The sequence below is a fragment of the Gouania willdenowi genome, chromosome 14 (assembly GCF_900634775.1).
Source record: "Gouania willdenowi chromosome 14, fGouWil2.1, whole genome shotgun sequence".
Taxonomy (NCBI): Eukaryota; Metazoa; Chordata; class Actinopteri; order Blenniiformes; family Gobiesocidae; genus Gouania; species Gouania willdenowi.
In genome coordinates this window covers 25115599-25136207 of record NC_041057.1, presented here as the reverse complement: position 1 = coordinate 25136207, position 20609 = coordinate 25115599, and the positions used below count along the sequence as shown (strand labels likewise).

At 39.1% G+C, this 20609-nt stretch overlaps 1 protein-coding gene across 2 annotated transcripts in view; it reads right to left on the bottom strand.

Annotated features, from left to right (window-relative positions):
- Positions 1-12748: 12748 nt before the first annotated feature.
- The window catches only part of nova1 (NOVA alternative splicing regulator 1), a 54877-nt gene continuing 47016 nt past the window's right edge, over positions 12749-20609 (bottom strand). For both annotated transcript variants that reach the window (XM_028466231.1, XM_028466233.1), the window contains exons 3-4: positions 20199-20365; positions 12749-19954 (exon numbers count right to left, since the gene is read on the bottom strand). In XM_028466231.1, coding sequence (XP_028322032.1) covers positions 18935-19954; positions 20199-20365 — 1187 coding nt within the window. In that variant the 3' untranslated portion in view covers positions 12749-18934. The remainder of the gene's footprint in view (positions 19955-20198; positions 20366-20609) is intronic.

The window sequence follows — 20609 nt, the reverse complement described above, 5'->3', positions numbered from 1 at the left end:
AGATGTCCGTCAGGGAGGGGAGAGGGCAGCCAACAATCCTTTGAGCCGTTTTTATTACCCTCTGAAGCCTCCTCCTATCTGCCTCAGTGCAGCTCCCGTACCATACAGTTATACAGTATGTGAGCAGGCTGTCGATGGTCGAGCGGTAAAAGGTCAGCAGCAGTTTTGAGTCCAGGTTGTGCTTCCTGAGGACTCTCAGGAAATGTAGTCTCTGTTGGGCCTTCTTGGTAACCGCAGAGATGTTGTTTGACCAGGAGAGGTCCGCAGAGATGAGGACACCGAGGAATCTGAAGGTGTGGACCCTTTCCACACACTCACCGTTGATGTAGAGGGGTGCAGGGTCTGCTCTGTGCCTCCGGAAGTCCACGACAATCTCCTTGGTTTTTGTGATGTTAAGCTGCAGGTTGTTAGCAGAGCACCACGCTGTCAGCTTCAGGACCTCCTCTCTGTAGGCTGACTCGTCCCCCCTTGAGATCAGACCAACCACTGTGGTGTCATCAGCAAATTTCACAGTGATGTTTAATTTACTATGTTTCACCACTGCGCTGCTGGACGTTCAATCTGCCTCTTCTAATGGTGGCAGTTTGCCACAGCAGAAGACCTTCAGGGAAAGAAAAGAAGTTCTGCAGATTGTTCCAAACAGCATATGCTGTTCTGCCAGCACTCCTGGTAGCTCCGGATCTTCTGGTCATAGGGACAAAGAGGTGTTTGCTCCAGCTGTGTCTTCATTCACCTGCAGGGATAGGAAACGAGAAGAGAATTTCTATTTAGAATCTTATAATTCTTTAACCAATTATACCGTAGAAGTTAAGCCATATACTATTTTTACTGTGTGTGTGTGCGCTAACCTGGCACAATATCTCCTGATGGCGAAATGGCATCAGCGTAGTTTGGTGTGATGTACTGTCGATGGTGATCGTTGTGGGTTAGGCAGCATCCCCTACAAACACATGTGAACTGGTGGTGTTTGTTCCAGACAGATCCTAAGGTGGTGGTTTGTCCAGTGTGCTATTCATGAGTTTGCGACCAAACTCACTGTCGTGGAAGACACCACCATCACTCTTGTCCATAGGCTCCCACATGAGGACTAGGGAGCGAAACCCTTTATAGTTGAAGTAATCACTCCCAGATCTTGGAGGGCAACGTATTTCCCATCCAAGGAACCTGGTAGATGAGATTAGATAGAATTGTTAGTAAGTGATGGATGAAAAAAAATGCTGGTTAATGATAGATATGTATACATAGTTATAACTAGATAAATAACAAACCTAAAAGGTTAGGATAATCCCAAAGTCGCCAAAAGTCATAAGCAATGACTGTCCACTGATGTCCAGAGGGAAGAGCCACATATTCAGGCGGCATAATCGTCCATACTGCTTGGCACACCTGTGGTAGAAAATTAAGAAAGACTCAATGAAAATAATAATCATGATTTCACTTAAAACACATTTACATCCACATATGTAAATCCTTAAGTAAGACAACATTAACAGCAAACAGAAATATAGAAACTAATATAAACAAATTACAAGCAACGAAAAGTTTCCTTTAAAATGTTCCCAACATTTCATAAAGCAATATTTAATTGGAAATAAAACATATTCAAGAATTACTTAAAAGTTTCTTCTCATGTGCCTCAGATTGTCATATTTCAACATGTTATGAACTATTATCTGCCGTCCGTGGGGAAAGGATTCGGGGAAATGTAGGATTTTAAGGAAATTTCACCGGAAAGCACTCTGTGACGTTGCTCTCCAAGTCCGCTCGAGTATATGAGGTCAGAGGTGCGCCGTACTTCGCTGTGCGTGGAGTACGCCTATGTTTGAGCCTTAAGACCTGCATCTAATTACTGTATACAGATTTGACATAATAAAGAAACTACAACTAGTTTATTGATTCTGTAGCAAAAATCTCTGGGAACTTTACAGTAAAACAAAAAAAAGAATACTCATTGTCTGCAACACAGTCTTTTTTCATATCAAACATCACTGAGACCAAGTCATTAACATAATTGAAACCCTCAAACCATCTAAGGCCAGGGATGTATTTGGAATGGACACGAACATGCTCAAAGATTTGGGATCCGATCTGGCTACTCCCGTTGCTTCTAGCATTAATCTTTCAATTTCCAGTGGTCACTTTCCAAAGGCCTGGAAATCTGCTATTGTTACACCAGTTTTTAAATCTGGTGTTTCAACTTCTCTAAATAACTACCAACCCATAAGCATTCTTCCAGCCATTTCCAAAGTTGCAGAAAAATGGGTGGCTGAGCAGATTGTCCAGTACTTAAACAGTAGCTCCCCCTCTTTCCACGCCATGCAGTTTGGCTTCAGATCAAAACACTCCACTGAAACGGCTACATGCCTTTTTACTGAGAAAATAAAATCTTCTCTTGACAAGGGTGGAGTAGGAGGGGCAGTATTCTTAGATCTCAGGAAAGCTTTCGACACAGTAAACCACTCTGTTCTACCTTCTAAGCTCTCACAATTTAATTTCTCTCGTGACACTGTGAGCTGGTTTGAATCATACCTGAATGATCGTACTCAATCTGTATTAATTAACAACAGCAAGTCTGACTCTCTTAGGCTCACCACCGGGGTTCCTCAGGGCTCAATATTAGGGCCCCTCTTATTTAGCCTTTATATTAATGATTTGCCGACTGTCTGCTCTGAAGTTGAATGTTTGATGTATGCAGATGACACCGTTGTATTTGTTCACAGTCGCTCCAAGGACATTGTTGCAGATAAACTTACCAAAGCAATGACTCTTGTCACATCCTGGCTGCAGGAGAACTGCCTGCAGCTAAATACTTCGAAAACTGTAGGTATGTTTTTCAGTAAAACCAATAGAGCCTCATCTAATCCTGACATACTAGTTGCTGGAGAAAAATTACAAATTGTAAATCAATACAAATACCTTGGGTTAGTAATAGATTCTTACCTCTCCTTTAAAGCCTATATTGACAAATTATGTAAAAATATCAAGTTTAATCTAGCAAATTTCCGCTCAATCCAAAATGAAATGTCAACCGAAGCTGCAATAATTTTTCTACATTCCATGATTTTCAGCCACTTTAACTACTGCCTAACAAGTTGGTCTCAGGCAAGTCAGAGTGCAAAAGGACCTTTGGAAACATTATACAAACAAGGCATTAAAGTCTTGGATAGAAAACCAAGGCACTATCATCACTGTGCAATCCTAAAAAAGTACCACCTTTTAAATTGGGACAGTCTCCATAGATTTGCAGATCTGAGTCTCATATACAAAGTAACACATGATTTGGCCCAGCTCCTCTGGCAGAGTTCGTCAGCCAAAGAAACAGCTCTGAGCGCGTCACTCGAGGCTCTGTAAGAGGCGATTGTGTCATCCCTCTGCGCAGGAGTGCTTTTTGTCGCTCGGCCTGGTCAGTTAGGGGCGCTGCTAAGTGGAACTCAATACCTGAGGAGGTTAAACAGCTAACCACTTACAAGGCCTTTACAAAAAAATGTAAAATTTGTCTTATTAACATGTACGTCTGCCAACATTAAAAGTTGAGCATGTTGCGCCGCATAGTATTGTATTAGATAAGGTAGCCTTTTGAACACGTGCTTTTTGTGTTTTAATATTGTAACAGGTTTTTTGTGTGTTTTAATATTGTAATAGGTACTGTTATTGTTGTTATTGACTTGTACATGTATTGTCATGCTTGTATTTTAATGCCTTTTTACATCTTGGCCAGTGGACTACAGATGAAAAATAGCCTTTTGGCTAATTCTGGCTTTTTTAACCATGCTTGTTCATAGGTTATATGAAATTGCACTGTCCCCTTTCAAATAAACCAATACAATACAATACAATCTATGTTTTTACATCAGCTGAAAGTTTGGTAAATATATTGATTATAGTATTTTGTGTTTTACATAACTGTACTGTATATTTAGGATGCATAGGAATTCTGAGATTATTTTGTTTTCAGTAATCTTTATATTTTTTGTAAGGTCCTGAAGTCCTGAAGTACAAAAACAGAAATGTTCTTGATTACTGTAAATTGCTGAATTCCAGATCCAGCCCTGTTGCTATACTGTATATTACAACATATACAATAATTTAGAACCATCAAAGCGCAAAGATCTTATTTGGTATTAAAATACTGATATAATTGACAAAAATCATTTAAAAATTAACGATAAATTGTTACTAGTACTTTGTAGTTCAGAGTAACGATGTGTGTTTCCACAGTGAGACTATGTGCTAGTGTTGTGGTTGATTGAGCTTCCTTTGAGACGTATATGAAGTGTTTTGTTGGTGAGCAACACTTTTGGGGAAGAGGGCAACTGTTTCAGCTGAGATGCATAGACTACTGGGATTTGAATTCATGTTTAGGATGTGGAGGTTTTAAAGTTAAATGAAAAATTATTTATTCATTATTACAGTCTTATTAGGCAATATAAATAGGCATATTATGTATGGTCTTTTAACAAATTATACTGATTGGTTAACAATGAATAAATAAATGCATGAATATTTTATTTTATATTATATATTAAATATATTAAAAACGTTTGTCGAGATTTCTGTATATTCTAGGGGTTCCAAAACTGGGGGACGTGTACCCCTAGGACAGGGGTCTGCAACCTGTGGCTCTGGAGCCTCATAGTGGCTCTTTGAACTCTTTTGCAATGGCTCCCTATAGCTATAAGAAAATATTAAAATAATGAATTGTTATTTCTTACAGAAGTTATTAAATGACATTGACAGAAAATATAATCATGATATAATAATATGTCAACCTAAAAACAAATCGCATTGTGCAATAACTTTCATCATCACCCTGCCTGCCTGGGCGCCACAGGGCCCATGCAGTGGATGACTGGGTCAGACGGGCCTTCTCGGTCTCACCTCGTGGCAGGGGTCCCTCTCTGCACTACCGTGGGGGGCGGGGAAGCGGGGCAGGTTGTGAGATCCGGCACACACACCACCTTTCACGAATGGACATGCTTTGCTTCACAAATGCACACACTGGTTCAGAAATATATATTTGTTTTGCAGCTGTATTTCAGATTCACAAATGCACACGATCTGTTTCACAAATAAATATTTTATGCAAACTTGTAATATAAATTCTGAAATGCACACACTCTACTTCACAAATATTATTTTGAGGCACACTTGTAATATAAATCCACAGATAATGCAAAATGCCGAATGTGCATTTACAAACTGCTTCTGTGCTGTGAAACCACTGTGCACTTGTGAGAGAAATCTGTGTAGTGAATTTTGACACTGCCCTGATGCTGCAGGTCAACGAACATCACCATTGGCTGATAAAAGTAATTGACAGATTCATCAGCCAATCAGGTGTGTTTGCTTTCAGCCAATCATATGGCTTCTTACATTTTCTCCACACTTTGACTGATATGTGCGCATATGCAGTGTTCAAACAGTGGGCGCCCAGGGAATTCAGGCCAATCCAGGTAAAATTAAGGCTATGACTGTGTTCCCGAAGCTGTGCAGGGTTTATTCTGCACTGGAAAACAAACTGCAGCTTTCTATCCAGGTTCAGTCTTTTAGGTGGTCTCACAACCCGACCCAATGAAGTCATTGTAGGAGTCTCTGGAATGACTTTGATGTTAGATTGGTTTCTCTTGAGAATTCTTGAAGGCAGGTCCACATAGTAAAATCTTGGCGCTTGAGCCAGATCCCTCACTGTACCTGTTTCATTTGTGTTCTTTATCCAGATTCTTTGTCCTGATCACCTTCACTTTGTGCCTTTTATTGAACCAGAAGGCCTGTTTCATTTCAAATATTGACTCTTCTGTTGGAAAACTTGGAGGTTAGGCCAACGTGTCCTCAACTTGTCCTGACTGAGAGGAAGAGGCATCCTGATGTTTCGTCCCATCAGCAGCTGAGCAGGGGATGAGCCATGTGAAAGTGGAGTTGCCCTGTAAGCCATGAGGGCCTTGTGTAGATCATCCCCTTTTCTTAGGTGAGATTTCACTGCTCTGACAGCCCTCTTGGCCTCCCCATTACTTTGAGGATAGCGCAGGCTGCTGATTATGTGAGTGAAGTTGTAATCTGAGCAAAGTCTGTAAACTCTGCAGCCAAGAACTGGTTATTATTAATATTATTAATATTACTTCAACTTTTGCGAGGTGCCACTCCTGTTAACAGGAGAATTATGTCTAAGTTTTTAGACTTAACTCATTAATTTGAAACCAGGGAAAAGTGCATTTGAACAGCAATCTACACCATCATCACAGCTTTAATGAATCAGAGGAATCAAAGATTGCGTTTAACCTTTTATTCAAAATTCAACAATTAACAGTCAAAATATCAATTGAAATGGGATAATTAAATCATGATAAAAATGCATTTCTAGGCTAATAAAAGAGGGGATTATATGTAATAAAGTGAAATTACTGGTCTAGGAGAATGCTAATCTACTAATTATTGAATAAAAATGCAGGATACGTATTCGAATAATAGGATCATAAAATCAAAGAATAAAATCATAAAGAGAGCTCATAAAACAAAGAATAAAATCATAAAGAGAGCTCATAAAACAAAGAGGGGAAGACAGACAGGGGAGAATGAACAAACATGAATGAGATGAACTGTGTGTGGAACATGTTGTGAGTGTATGTAAATGTGCAGTTAGAAAGCGGCTCGTGGCTTACCCCAATAAGTCGCCGGCCGGGCTTTTTTTTTTTTTCGGCTGTTACGCACGTCACTAGATGCTGGATTTGTCCGAACCAAGCAGCTGTTGTTTCCAAAAATCTAACTTTTTCAACTACAAATGAAATGAAATAAATGAAAAAAATGGGAGGGGAAATGCTCAACGCCAACGCCAACGTCCCAAAACTGAAGTTTTGGGCGGTTTTCTTCCTTTTAAAAGATTATCTTTGAGACTCGCCTCCCAATAAGGATGCTTCGTTGATTGGTTTAAAGTTGCCAGCATCTCAGCTGGCTGCCTGTGGGTGTGTCTGGGGTGTGTGCGTATGTGGGACAATGACAAACAGGAGGGATGATTCCTAGATTTATACATAAACCATAATAATGAGTTCAGCATATTCAAATAATCTTTTTGACATCATATCTTGAAATATCATGTATTACGAAAGAGTTTGATATCAAACACGACTGGAAAATAGCTTAGTAGTACTTTAGAAACTGGTTAATGAATTTTACTTGTAATTACTCGTAAACATAAATGTCAAAAATCATGTTATGCCTCTTCTTTACTATATGGTTGCAGTAGATACCTTAAACTAACTTTGGTGATGTTTTCTGTTATTTTAAGCACTTTTTAATGAAACATTTAAAATAGCATTCTGTGGGTATAAAATTATTTGAAAAGAGTGGAATACGACAGACATATTTGCAATTTCAATTTCTGCAGAAACCATTCCAATAATGTTTTCATTTGTAACTTTTCAAACATAATACATTTGTTCTCACTTCTTCACTTGGACACATCGCAGAGAAGGCCTGGGAAGTGTAATTGTGTGGTTTGGTTCCCTACACTGGTGATGCTGCCAGTATGGCTGAAGTTTAAGTAGAAGGGATTTTCTGCTCAACGGCCAGCCTGTTTGCACTATGTTTTTAAGTCTCATGCAGACATCATCTGCATCCTGTGCATCCCTGATCTGTGCGGCGGGGTGCGTGGTGCGTGTTGGAAACACAGAAACACGGAAAAAATGACAACAACTTCGAACAGCCTCAGTGAGGAGCATCCACAAAGTCAATCCTTCCTTTTGTTCCATTCATTGTGAAAAGTATGAAACATTTTCTGATCTTACCTTTGCTGAAGGTCTGGTAACTCAGGTGTTGGTCTCCCATCTTTTAAAAGCTGTCGTTTTTCCTCAAAACAAAGTTTCTCTATCATCTCTAGCGCTGTCATCCACACTGTGGTGTTATCCCACCCATTAGCTAGAGAACATAGCAGCAGCGGTCATGTGATATCAATTCACTAATGTACTGTGAACTTACGTATAGCATTTAGCATAGCGCAGTTACGTTCAAAGGCAGCTCTCTAAACTGCCTTTTCACGTAAATGGTTTTCATCTTGGGGACCTGACTGCGCATGTAACACGTAAAATCACTCAATGAGAGCGGAGGCAGTGGAGCAATGTGCCTTTGGGAGGGGGCGTGGCCTCCCTCTGCCACAGTGGAGCGAAAAAAAAAAAAAAAGACAGCTGTTTCAGGAAATAGCGCTGTTTAGTAATTTGGGCTATGAAACGCACAAAATGCGGACACTTTCAAATTTATCGGTACTGTAGGCTATTGGAAATGGAAAAATAAATAATTTATAATTATATGATAATTAAAAAAAATAAAAAAAATAAATAAAATTATAATTAAATAATCAAAATATCAATTCACCCTTGGGTAGGCACTGCCTACCTTGCCTACCCTGACGGCACGTCAGGGTAGGCAAGGATATATATATACACACACACGAACAAATGATGGAGGGTAAAGCGCCATATTTTGACTTGCACGCACAAACAAAAACACACACACACACACAAACTTACTTTGAGTAGAGACGTCCTCTCTCCAGTTCATCCCGTGTCAGTAAAGCAGAAGTTTCCACTCAAAGGTAAACTATAGTGTGCTCCTTTTCAAAAGCAAACTGAATCAGCTGGGCATTGCATATGGGCAGCATATTTCACTGATGCTCCGATGACAGGTGACTGTCGATGCTCTATAAGGTTTGAGCAAGACAGTAGACTGTTAAAACAGTTAAATGTGCTGAGGACGTTGCCGATTGTCCATTTGCTGTCACTTATCTTCCTCATCAGGAAGCTTTCAATAGATAGATAAGGCGTTGCAGGGCCAGACCATAATGTCAAAGCAAAGGCTACTAGCTGCTTGTCAAACAGTGGCCACGTTTACACGGGAGCTGTAATTCCTCTTTAATTCAGAATAAAAGTTAAATCCTCTTTAAACTGACCATGCTCGTCACTATGGGCAGGCCAGGCCCTAAGCCGCCTATTGGGCTATCACGTCAGTGTTGTGTTATGTTCATAAGTGCAGAAAAATTGCAGTAGGTGGTGCCATAGAGCAGCCAACTCAGATGTTTGACAAGCAGCTAGAAGCCTTTGCTTTGACATTATGGTCTGGCCCTGAAACGCCTTATCTATCTATTGAAAGCTTTGATGTTCAACTCTTTATATATTGATTTTAATTATGCTAATTTAATCAGCCAATAATTGATTACTGGTTTTTCATTCATCATATTTGATTTAATGTTTAGCCATCAAACCTGTGTTCTGTCACATTTACTGTTTAATTTGTTACGGCAAATGTGCGGTTGACCTCATTTGGAGACATGATTTATTGCTCTGGTTGAATGATGGAGTCCAGGCGAGGCATTGATGATTTTATAAAAAAGGTTTATTATAAAACTAAATAAAAAGGAGTACAAAGATGGACAAAATTAGTGACCGCCCCGGGCGGACGTCCGATGACCGAGTGGCACAGTTCTAACTCATCACGTATATTCCCCCTCAGTCCCCCTCCCTCCTCCCCCCAGGAGATAAAGAGGACAGGGTGGAGGTGAAAGAAGAGGGTGAAAAGAGACAGTTTCTTCTTTAGGTCAAAACAACCAGTTCTCTGGTATCTCCTGATTGTCGTGAGTGTTGGAGGTGTGTGCGTGTATGGTGTTTGTGTGTATGAATGGATGTGTATTGGGTGTGTATGTGTGACTATGTGAGTGTGTGTAGGCATGTGAGTGTGTCATGCCTCTGTGTCTAAGGGATAAGATGTGTTTTGGGAAGCTGACCTCGAGAAGAGAGCAGAAAACATGAGACAGCAGAAATGAAAAGTCTCAACTTAAAGCCTTAAAAAGAATAAGGTCTATGAGTAAATATGTTAATAAACATAACTAACAATTTTGCCCTGACAAACCTCTTATGTTCTTACTCCAAGAAAGAAGCTTAGTTTACCCCAGTGACTTATTTATATGCTCTGAGGCCACAACATCTCTTTTTTTACATATAGTTGCATTATCATTTTAACAATGGCCGTGCACTACTTTTTCTGCTGTATCCACATTATCACCTGCTCTCATCAAAAGGAGTATTCTGTAAGATAACCTTTGTATCCCTCTTATTGGCCTTTTTACATTTTCTGTTGTTATTCGGTTAAACAAAATTCAATTTCATTTTTGTACCACTAGATACAGTCAATTGTTATATCAAATTTAAAGACTTAAAATTATTAACTGAATATGTTGTTTTTTTATATTTAACACAGGAGCAGTGATACATATAGTATCCCCTTTGGATCCCAGTCCAGGTAAAATTACTTTACACATGTAATACAGGTATCATTGGTTACATCAGAAGTCACGCTAAAGGATGCCTTCTCTCCTTCAGCCATCTCGACCTTTTCCCTTCATCATTTGAAAAGATTTGCTTCCTCACCTTGAGGTTTCTGACCGCAGTGACTTAATTTTTGCAAATGAGATTTTATCCAAATTAGGTGAAGATAGACCTCCTGTTAAATACATTTAAATTATAAATGCAACGTATCTTGCTTTTGCTACCTGTTTGACTTTGATGAAGTAAAAAGCCATGCTAGTGCATTTCATTGCTACCGCAATTGAAAGGTGAAATATTATATAGGAGCATCCCCCAACACAATATATTTGCAGTCTTCAGAACAACCTGTTACCTTGACAATGCAATTTTATCATTCAGACCCGGCCATTGCTACCTTCTTCCACAACATATATGCCTTACTGCAAGGCTTTACAAAGAAAAGTGGGGTATAGAGATGCGCTGAATAGATTGAGATGTGCAGAAGTTATTCATCTTTAGTGAGAGGTATTGGATTAGTGGATTTTCGGTTATAACAATATAGGGTCCAGACTACTTTTTAAATCTCTGATTTTCAAAGACTTTCAGTTGAAAGACTCCAAAAGGTGATCCCATCTTCGGCTGTGTCTTTGTACCAGCATTCAAGAATAATTCAGGAAGTAGTTTTATTCTTATCCAACTGCGACAAAATTAAATTAGCAAAATACTTTCAAAGGGATTTTAGAGAGCAAAGGATTTGTTTTATTAGAAAAGGCTTCTTAGAGCTTTGCTGGGATTTAGAGGAGCAGTGTGAAGTTAATTAATAATCATTCATCTGTTAATATCTGGAGAAAAACTATGTAACAGAACATGTGATTTCCCCTAAAACAGGCAATGACCCAAAAGATAAATCTTGGTCAAGAGGTCAACCATATTAGATTTATGGTAACACTATGGTACCCTGTCTTTATTATAAGCATGAATAAGGTGTCATGAAGCCTGTCGATCATACTTCTTTTAAAGTCTCCCCATATAACACATTAATAAGTTAACTTTGTGCTCTTTGTAAATTAACCTAATTCTTTGAGGTGATTTCGAACACATATTTGACGAGTCAGAATGAAGGCTCACATATATACTTACCGCTCAGATTGTATGGTAGTCAATGCAGATGAAATTCTGTAAAAACTCCCTCCCATTCAGTCTGAACGAAAAGGACCAATCAGATGCCTTTATGCGTCAGTCTGTGCACACCGTGTTGAAGCTAATAATGTAATAATAGCTGATAACGTAATAATGGCTTATAATGTTATTGGGCTGGTTAAAAAAAAAAAAAGGTAATATAATTTTATGATATTGGTATATTATATGATCTGTCTGAGTGGAAAGGGTTATGGTTAGGGTTAGTGGAAATATATAAAACAAAAAATGTGTTTAATGTATTACCAATTAACAAGATATGTCCACCTTTAAAAAGGTGCACATTAGGTGCGCTTAATTTATTTTTAGGTGCACATAAAAATATTTAAAGGGCTTTTTAGAATGATTGTTTTTAACCTTGCATAAACTATGGAGAGCCGCCATTTTGGTCAGGATTTGACACACTATTGTTGATTCGGCACGGCCTGTCGCTTTAAAGGAATGGTGCATTGTGGGAGGTAGCAGTGTAACAGTTCTGTTTACATTGTGGGAAGTGTAGTTTTTCCGTTATGGTTTGGTGTACGCTCAGTGATTAAAGTGCAGCATCCAGGTTGTATGTTAAGGATTAAATTCACATTTTACAATTTTCCCAACCATGATTAGGAGACTCCCTGGTAAAAGGCAACATGAGACAACAGAGGTCGGTTGGTCTATACAGTGTGTTTTCTCTTGTTATAGCATGCATTGGTTTTATACTCCGCCATTGTTCAAAAACACGACAGAGCGCTGGAAGTATTTTAAAGCTCATATCATCATTCATAGTCTAATCTTGCAACTATTTATAAGAACATAGGCAATCATCAACTGGAAATTATAATTACCTTTGCATTACTTTTGTTGTAAGAGTCAAGTGTTACTCATTGTTCACATTTATGCATTTAGATTTGGCACTTCAAAAATCTTTCTACATGGAATGTTCTGGTTGTAATGATACAAACATTTCAAGATTGAAATACCAAAAGAAGAAATGAAAGCAAGAGAAGACAAGTGCTGTTAAAATGAACATTTATAATGACTCTTTGTTGCCATCGCAAAAATAATCTTTAAAAAACAATTTGATTATTAACACTGAAATGCTGACTTCACTGGTAGTCCACGAGTCATAAAACACAACTCACTGAATTTCTTTTACAAACACAGTACTACAGTTACATTAAATAGTCATTACCGGTAAATCCATTAATGAATAATGTTCAAACAAACTCAGAATAAAAACAATGTCACCTTGAAAAACCTTCCCTTCTCTCACCATAGTATCTGTTGTCTTTTTACCAACAGTATGTTGTTTAGAAAATATACCGCTTCTGAGATGTTCCTCTGACAAAAAAGACTGGCAGCATAATAATGGCGCCACAGGGCTCAGTCGTTGCACAATTAAGGTGATGTTTTTCACTGGGAGTGGAATGGGATGGAATCATTTCAGTGACCCAACACTCACTCAGTTCATGGAGGTTGCAGCCTTTTGGCTCAGTATGGAATTATTTGGCACATTCACTGACAAATACCTGCCATGATGAACTTCACACTTTTTGTTTTTTTTAAAATGGCACAAGAAGGCATTTTTTTTTTTTTTTTTTAAATCAGTCAAAGGACTTTTTCATTCTTATGAGATATATAAATGCTCTCATGGAAAGCCCTTTGGTTAGTTAACAGTGGACTTTCACAGGATTCTTCTAGCTCCACCGAATGAAAGACAGTACTGGTAATGTCAAAGACAATAATCGACCCAATCAAGGAAACATCACTTTTCTTAGGTTTGAATATCGGATTTTATGCTGTCAGTCAATTTTTGGCTGGGATGGAAAGAGCTCAGGGTAAACAACAACACAAGAAAGAAGCTTTATAATGACTTAAAAATGATGACAAGGTATCAGCATGCTTATTTCAGTTTAGACTTGAGCATAGCGTTAAACCCTGCAGAAGTCCAGGAAACTAGAACATAAGTACAGTCTCGGAGAGCAAAATATCCAACACATATGAGTTCAATAAAGTTCCTGGGAGGTTTAAACGGTCACAGATAAATAACAATTAATGGAACTAATGGACTCATGTCTGGTTTGCAGAGAGTCCTGGGCTTAAAAATTGCTTTATTCCATTTCAGAGGATTGGCACAGTAGTGTGTGATAGATGTAGCCAAACATAAATGATGATCAGGGTGGGTGCTTTTTTAGTTGGCATTTCTACTTGTCCTTTAATGGAGCTTTATGTTGGGGGGAACTTATCATAAAACAAGCTCTTCTTTCAATCATCCTACAACTCTGTGATTAGAGGTAAAGCAATGACAAATTCAAGCAGCACATAACAAACATAAAACGACCAAAGTGATTAGACTGCAGAGGCAACAGAAGCTACAGTATGTGTCTCTCTCTTTAGGAGATGTTAGGTTTGAGTCCTCCAGTTTGTTGCTTTGACTCCAATGTGTCATTTGAAAAATGAGAAAGTGAACAGAATTTTCTGGTTGATTTACATCAATGGACAAATCTAATTGACCGGGACCTCTGTTGATGGAAATGTGAAGGAGAAGTCTTGGAAGTTAAGAAAAAAGTGCTACATTTCTTGTGTTGTATAAAACCCAGCTCTTTTAGATCATTCAAGACAGCCGACAGGATTTAGGAATAAATAATTAAGAGGTACATCAGAGCAACAAAAAACAACAGCAATCGAATCAAATTAAGAAGACTGTTGAAAGCCAACATGGTTTGCTTCATTTCACACTCAGTAAAGTGACCAGTAAAGTGCATTTATGCAACACTAAACAAACAAGATAATGTTGACAGCAAATTGGAAGTTGTGTTAAAAAACTTATCGGGTTAATGACTATGGCCGTGTGAGGCCTACCTGACTATAGCTGAAATCTGTTATTGACATAGATATTAACTCTACATGTATTTGACATTCCTGCCCTGAATTTATATCAAAGACAGATAAACATTTAACAGAACTAAAGTGGGAAAAACAAGTATATGTGTACATTCATATATTTGATCTGGGCTTTCAAGTTGTGACAGAAACAGAAGAGAAGCATTATGGGACAGACTCTATAAGAATCAACCTGTTAGGTAAAGAAAAGCATGCATGAAATCCTAAAACTACAAGGAGCCAATGCACTGAAGAACATTTTCATGTTTGCTTGTTTCACATTTGTAATACTCCTCACTGTACCAAAAACAAATCATCCTGATTGTTTCTGGAGAGATGATCGATAAGAACTTTGATCTCACATGTGTGTTCAAATGAGTGTATGTGTCTTTCTTTTCATTTGGCAAACATGACGATAATGAGCTCTCGTCCAACTCACAATGTAAAAACATAAACAAATAAAGTCTTTTTTTTTTTTTTTTCTTAAACATGATGCGAGTGAACTGAAGCGTTTCACACTGACTGCATGCAGCGTTATGTCTTTGAATGTTGCAAGTAACCTCGCAACAAATGTTTGTTGGTTTTTTGTCCTCCATTTTTTTAAACATTTTATACCATGCAATAGAAGACGTGCAAAAAGATAACACCTAACTCCACAAACACATTTTTGATTGTTAATGGCTATGTTATGAATGCTTATAACATGTTATGCTTAGTCCATGCTGGCCTATAGAGACATTTGTGAGAAAACAGCAGTACTTAAGCCACAGGTCAAACAAACACACAAGGGATGCATGGAGAGTAAAACAACATGGATCCATAAAAGTCACAATCTTTAACTCTTACTCTATGTACCTATGGGTAAAACAATGCACAAAAAAGTTATTTATCCTTTATTTTCTTATGTATTTGATAATCTTTTTTAAAAACTCAAAAGACAGTGGTTGGCACTTGATCAGCACTTCTAAATAAGTTATGGATATCTAAACATTTCATCGCACATCTACAATTTCAGAAGCTGCAGAGGTCTAGTTTGGTAAAGGTTGTACTATGGAGTCTATTATTACTGTTACTATCTTTCCAATACTATATATAGTATTCTTATTCTATACACCTCGTTTTATGCTCCAGCCTCTCGGCTTTTCTCTAATCAACAGATCCGACATCTTTTCAACTAAAATATTTTGTATAGTTTACTTATCAAATAGCAGCATTTTCATAACTTACAAAAAGTACATGTAAACCTATTCATTAAAAATATTAATAGTTTCAAAGGTTCATACAACAGACATTAAACACAAAACAGGACAACATGCTACTATATTGCTTCCAATAATCTTTACATTTTCTTACTGTCAAACTAAATCATCAATGACAGAAATATGGACACCACTGCTTGATGAGTCATCGTAATGCACAAACAAATTGCGAAGCTAATCTTAATCAGGCTTTAGTTGGCACTCTCATCATCCACACAAATATAACATAGTTTCACATTGCATTGACAACGATGGACTGCATTTGGACTACAAACTAGAATAGCTACAATAAAGTACATATAGATCATATGACATGACATATTGTATTCCACAGAGATGAATCCAAGTAATTTTCAGATAGAAGGATATGCATAAAAGATGTCATTGTTTGAGGTCACAAACACGTTCTCATCGTCAGAACTTGTTTTATACACCCTTTCCTCACTAAGCTTTTTTGGATTAGAGCTCACCCCACATGTGGATATTTACTAAACTGTGACATCTAACCCTCTCTCTCCTTCTTTTTAGGGAATTGGATTCAATGAGCTCACATTGCTGGTTGGTCTTGATGGGTGTCACAGTTTTTTCGGAGGCCTGTGTCGTCAGCACATTTTAATCATCGGAACTCTACGACCTGGGAAAAATTTTTTTAACCTCCTTGCGCCCTACAAGTGCATAGCTCCTCACCATCAGCAGTCCCAACACACTGCCCATGAGAAGACAAAGACAAGGAGGAAAGGAGAAAGAGGGGGAGAGCACAGTGTCAGGAGGAGAGCACAGACCTGGTGATGGTGGTGTTGGGGAGGGATTGGGGACACAGGAGCACTCTTAGGACACTGAGAAACAAGCCACGTGCAGGGGGTGGGGAGAAAAAAAATGCAAAGAAAAAAGGACAGAGAATGAGAGGGGTGGCAGGAAAAAAAAACGCTTTTGGCACAATGTATTGATCGTAGAGCTTCGAAGGAGCGCTCCCTGCAATAAAGCAATCCAGTTGCATTGATAAACATCTCTTTGTTTGTGCTTGTTTGTTAATATATCCCAAAATCGAGGGCAGTAAAAGGTTTTTTTTTTTTTTTGACACTTACTTCACTGGTGGTCAGATTTTAGTTCAGGATGACTAGTTTTTTTTAAATATCTTTCCTATCAAACATGAATTGAATTAGAAATGAAAATGGTACAATTCTGAATTTTATTTTATGCTTTACAGCACCAACTCTCACAGCTGTGTATCCAGTGTCCCATCAGTAGAGCTTGGGATGATGTGACAATGTAAAATATGTATTTGAAGATGATGTGTGTCTGTGTGTGTGCTTGTATGTGTGTATATGTGTTAGGGAGGAGGTGTGTTTGTCTAAGACTGGAGGATATAGAGCAGGAATAATGTTGTGAGAATAGTAATTGTACAACAATATAAATGATCATGTATTGTCCCCTTATTGAATTGCAGTACATTAGTAAAATTATCCCACTCGGGGACAAATGTCCCATTTGTCAGTGTTGGTAGGTCTTGTGTTATGTGACAGTGATGTGCAAATTAAAATATACACACATCGTCAACAGAGGGACAGACTTATTACATTGTGTTCCTTAATGTCTCACAGTGCAGTCTCCAGAGACTCAGTGTACTCAGGATGAATTGAATACTATGGATAGCAGCACAGTAAGAAGTTAAGGTAATCATCCAGTGTTTGGAACATGCTTGACAATTAGCCTGCCTGCATTAGACAACCAATCATCCATAAATGACAGAGTTGCCTAAATACTTTATCACCAGCTCTGCCTGAGACAATTGCGCTTTAGGAACTATTTTTTTCCCTGTAAAAATATGTGTGTGGTGATGCAAATCAGAAAGGACAGCTCTCAAAAAAGAGACAGAACCTTCTTTTCAAGTGTCATCATCCTCCTTTCCATTATTACTGTGTTTTGGTTATTTGGTAACCTTAATGTAAAGGCAATAGCTTCTTCTCACAGATTGTGGTTTATAAAAATGTTTTTCTCTTGCTGAAATGGTTTTCTAAGCATTTATTCCCAGTCAAAAGGTTAGACTGCTTGAGGGTAGCATTAACTTATTCAGAAGATCAACAAATGTGCTACTAAGGCAAATATTGAGTCAGATTATATCTGTTCTAAAATGGGCTGAACAAAAAGGCCAGTATTGGATTAATTCATCATTAATCACATTTAATCACAAATTGCTAAAATCTATCAAATATTAGGTAAGAACTAATGTTGGATTCAATGGGTTAAAAATGTCTGTTTTAAATTATTGGTAACAAGTGGAGAGATTTTGCGGCCAGGAGTTTTTGGATAAATCCTATAGCACCAAGAAAGGGTTGAACTATAACATATATGTGTTTGCAACTGTGACTGGATACGCAAATGTGTTTCTGTGATTGTGCGTTTGCGGGAGCAACTGTGTGTAGTCATGATGATATAGTTATACATTCCTGTGTGTCTCCTCTGTCCTATCACTTTGATTATTTAACCCCTGAACTTGGCTTGCTACACAGCAACAGTAACGTTCAGACCGGGTTTAAGTACATTTTTGTCACTGCAACAAAATGTTTGATTTCTGTAAATAAATCATAAAAACAAGCTAATATTCTTTTTACATTCAGATCAACCTGCTTTCACAGGTTTAAATGATTTATCTGTGTTTGAATGAGACCAAGTACTAAAACAAATTTTAAAATATAAAATTCCCTTATTTAGAAATGTAATTTAAGATGTAAGCCAGAATTTAACAAATATCAACATATATTTCCCTTTATAGAAATTGTAATGCTCAGATTGCTTCCACATAGACTGAGGTGACCTCAGGTGCTGGTTGTAAAACCTCTTCACTGCTAACAATGCTATTCTACATTGCAAACAAAGAGTAAGACAGCTCTAATTAAGCCTTCTGGAACGTCACTCGATTCACTCAACTGACCAGGAGCTGAGCTTTTTGCTGAACTGAAATAAAACCCAACACGACCCAACACAAAAAGGAAGAGACTATAAAATAGCCATGAGGTGTTGGAGTGTGAGAAGCTGCATCCTCACCCTTCAATCTGCAGCTTGGCAGTGGACCAGTTAAACCTACTCTGATCACCATTGTTAAAAGGACATGACACAAACTTTTAAAAAACATCAGGACTTCTGTCCTAAAAACACATTCACATATTACACACACCTAGCGTGGTTGTCTCCCCCACCTCCTCCTTTGTGATTCTCCCATTGAAAACTGAAATATTAATCAGGTATTTGGACATTTCTTTAATTTCTATTCATTGTGACTCTCGATTCTTTTTCTTCGCTGTCTTCATCTTTTTTCATTCTTTCTTTTTTGTTTTAGCCCACCTTCTGTGGGTTGGTTGCACGCACGCCCTGCTCATAAGTGATCCGTTGGCTAATTAGATACTGTGCTGCTTGCGTAGCGGCCGGTGACCCTGTTATGGTAACTTTACGGTTCCGAGTACCAGGAATAAACTCTCCCTTTTTGGATATTTGGATCCGGGCTCCTGTCAGCTCCTGATACTCTACCAGCGTTTTCCCTCCTTTCCCCAAAATGGCACCCACTAGATTCTCTGGAACAGCAATCTCAACCACGTCTTTGGCTCCATCTGACAGCTTCTCTGTCGCCAAAAGGGAGGAAGCCATAAGTGGGGATGAAGCATTAAGGTAACCATTGGAAGCCCCTGTAGCGGCTGCTAGAGACCCCAGAGAGAAGCCGCCAAGGCCTGCAGCAGGATGGCCTGCACTACTAGAGGCGTCGTTTGCATAGGACGCCAGCAGGTTAGCTGCAGCGGCTGCAGCAGGATTGGCACTCGCTGCTACTGCAGCAAGAACCCCCGAGGCGGCTGCAGGGTTGAGGCCTAGGCCAAGGGTGTTAGTGTTGTAACCATAGCTGGCTAGTGTATTGAGAGCTGAGGTGATAGCCAGCAAGTCGTTGCCGGAAAAACTAGACATGGCAGCTGGGAACGCCCCCATTCCTGTCAACCCAGCCTGACCCAGAAGGCTTGAGGCAGTGGCAGCAGCAGCAGCTGCGTTGGGAAGCACCTCGGCCGTGTTGGCATATGGAGAGCCGGTCGGATTGGAGTTGGCCACTGGGCCGGATACGTTGGAGTAGCTGATGTTGAGACAGCTGCTGCTCTGAGGATCCTCCTGGATCTTCTGTACTATAATCTCCACAGCTTTGCGGTTCTGCTCAGGCTCACCGCTGATGGTCACCACTCGCTCCTGAAGGTTGATGCCTTCTGGTTTCTGGGAAAGCTGCACCCAGGCCCCTGACTGCTCCATCACTGCTTTCACTGTGGCACCGCCCTTGCCAATGATTAGCCCTGCTGTGCTATTTGGCACAATCAGTTTGGCCTGCAGAGAAATAGAAAGACTGAGGTAGCAATATCAGCAGCATAAATGGTGGAGGGCTATCTCTCACTGAGTTTTGTTAATCCCTGGGGTTTAGCCTGCAGCTGCCACACAGCTATGTTTCACTGTGATAGTCTGAGGGTAAAAATGACCACATACCCTAAACATTTCCTGACTTCACCAGACTGGATCACAGAGAACAAGTCAGAATTATTAACAAAAGAGCCATGGAAGCTAATTGTCTCACCTGTTTGACGCGGTCTGGGTTAACTGTAGTCTGTGGCTGCAATATGCTGACTGGTTCAGGCTTCTGTGCGCTCTGGGGCATTTCACGAACTTTCTCTGCAATAAAGTTGTGAACGCTGTTGAGGGCCTCAACTGTACCCTGTATAAGACACACTCGCTCTGTTGTTCCTGTGATGGAAGGACAGAAAAAAGAGAAAAGGTTACTAAGGAGTGCTTTATTTGGTGGGATTTACAGGAAGTCAGGACACAAACTTCAGACATTTATGACATTAGGACATCTTGTCTACGAAGAAAGTTTCCTGACATATAAAATAGACCCAATTACTAAGCTATTCCCTACATCCTCCAATGATACAATTAACAGAGGTACAGCTGAAAGCCTGAACCATGTTTGCTTAGTGAGCCAAACAGG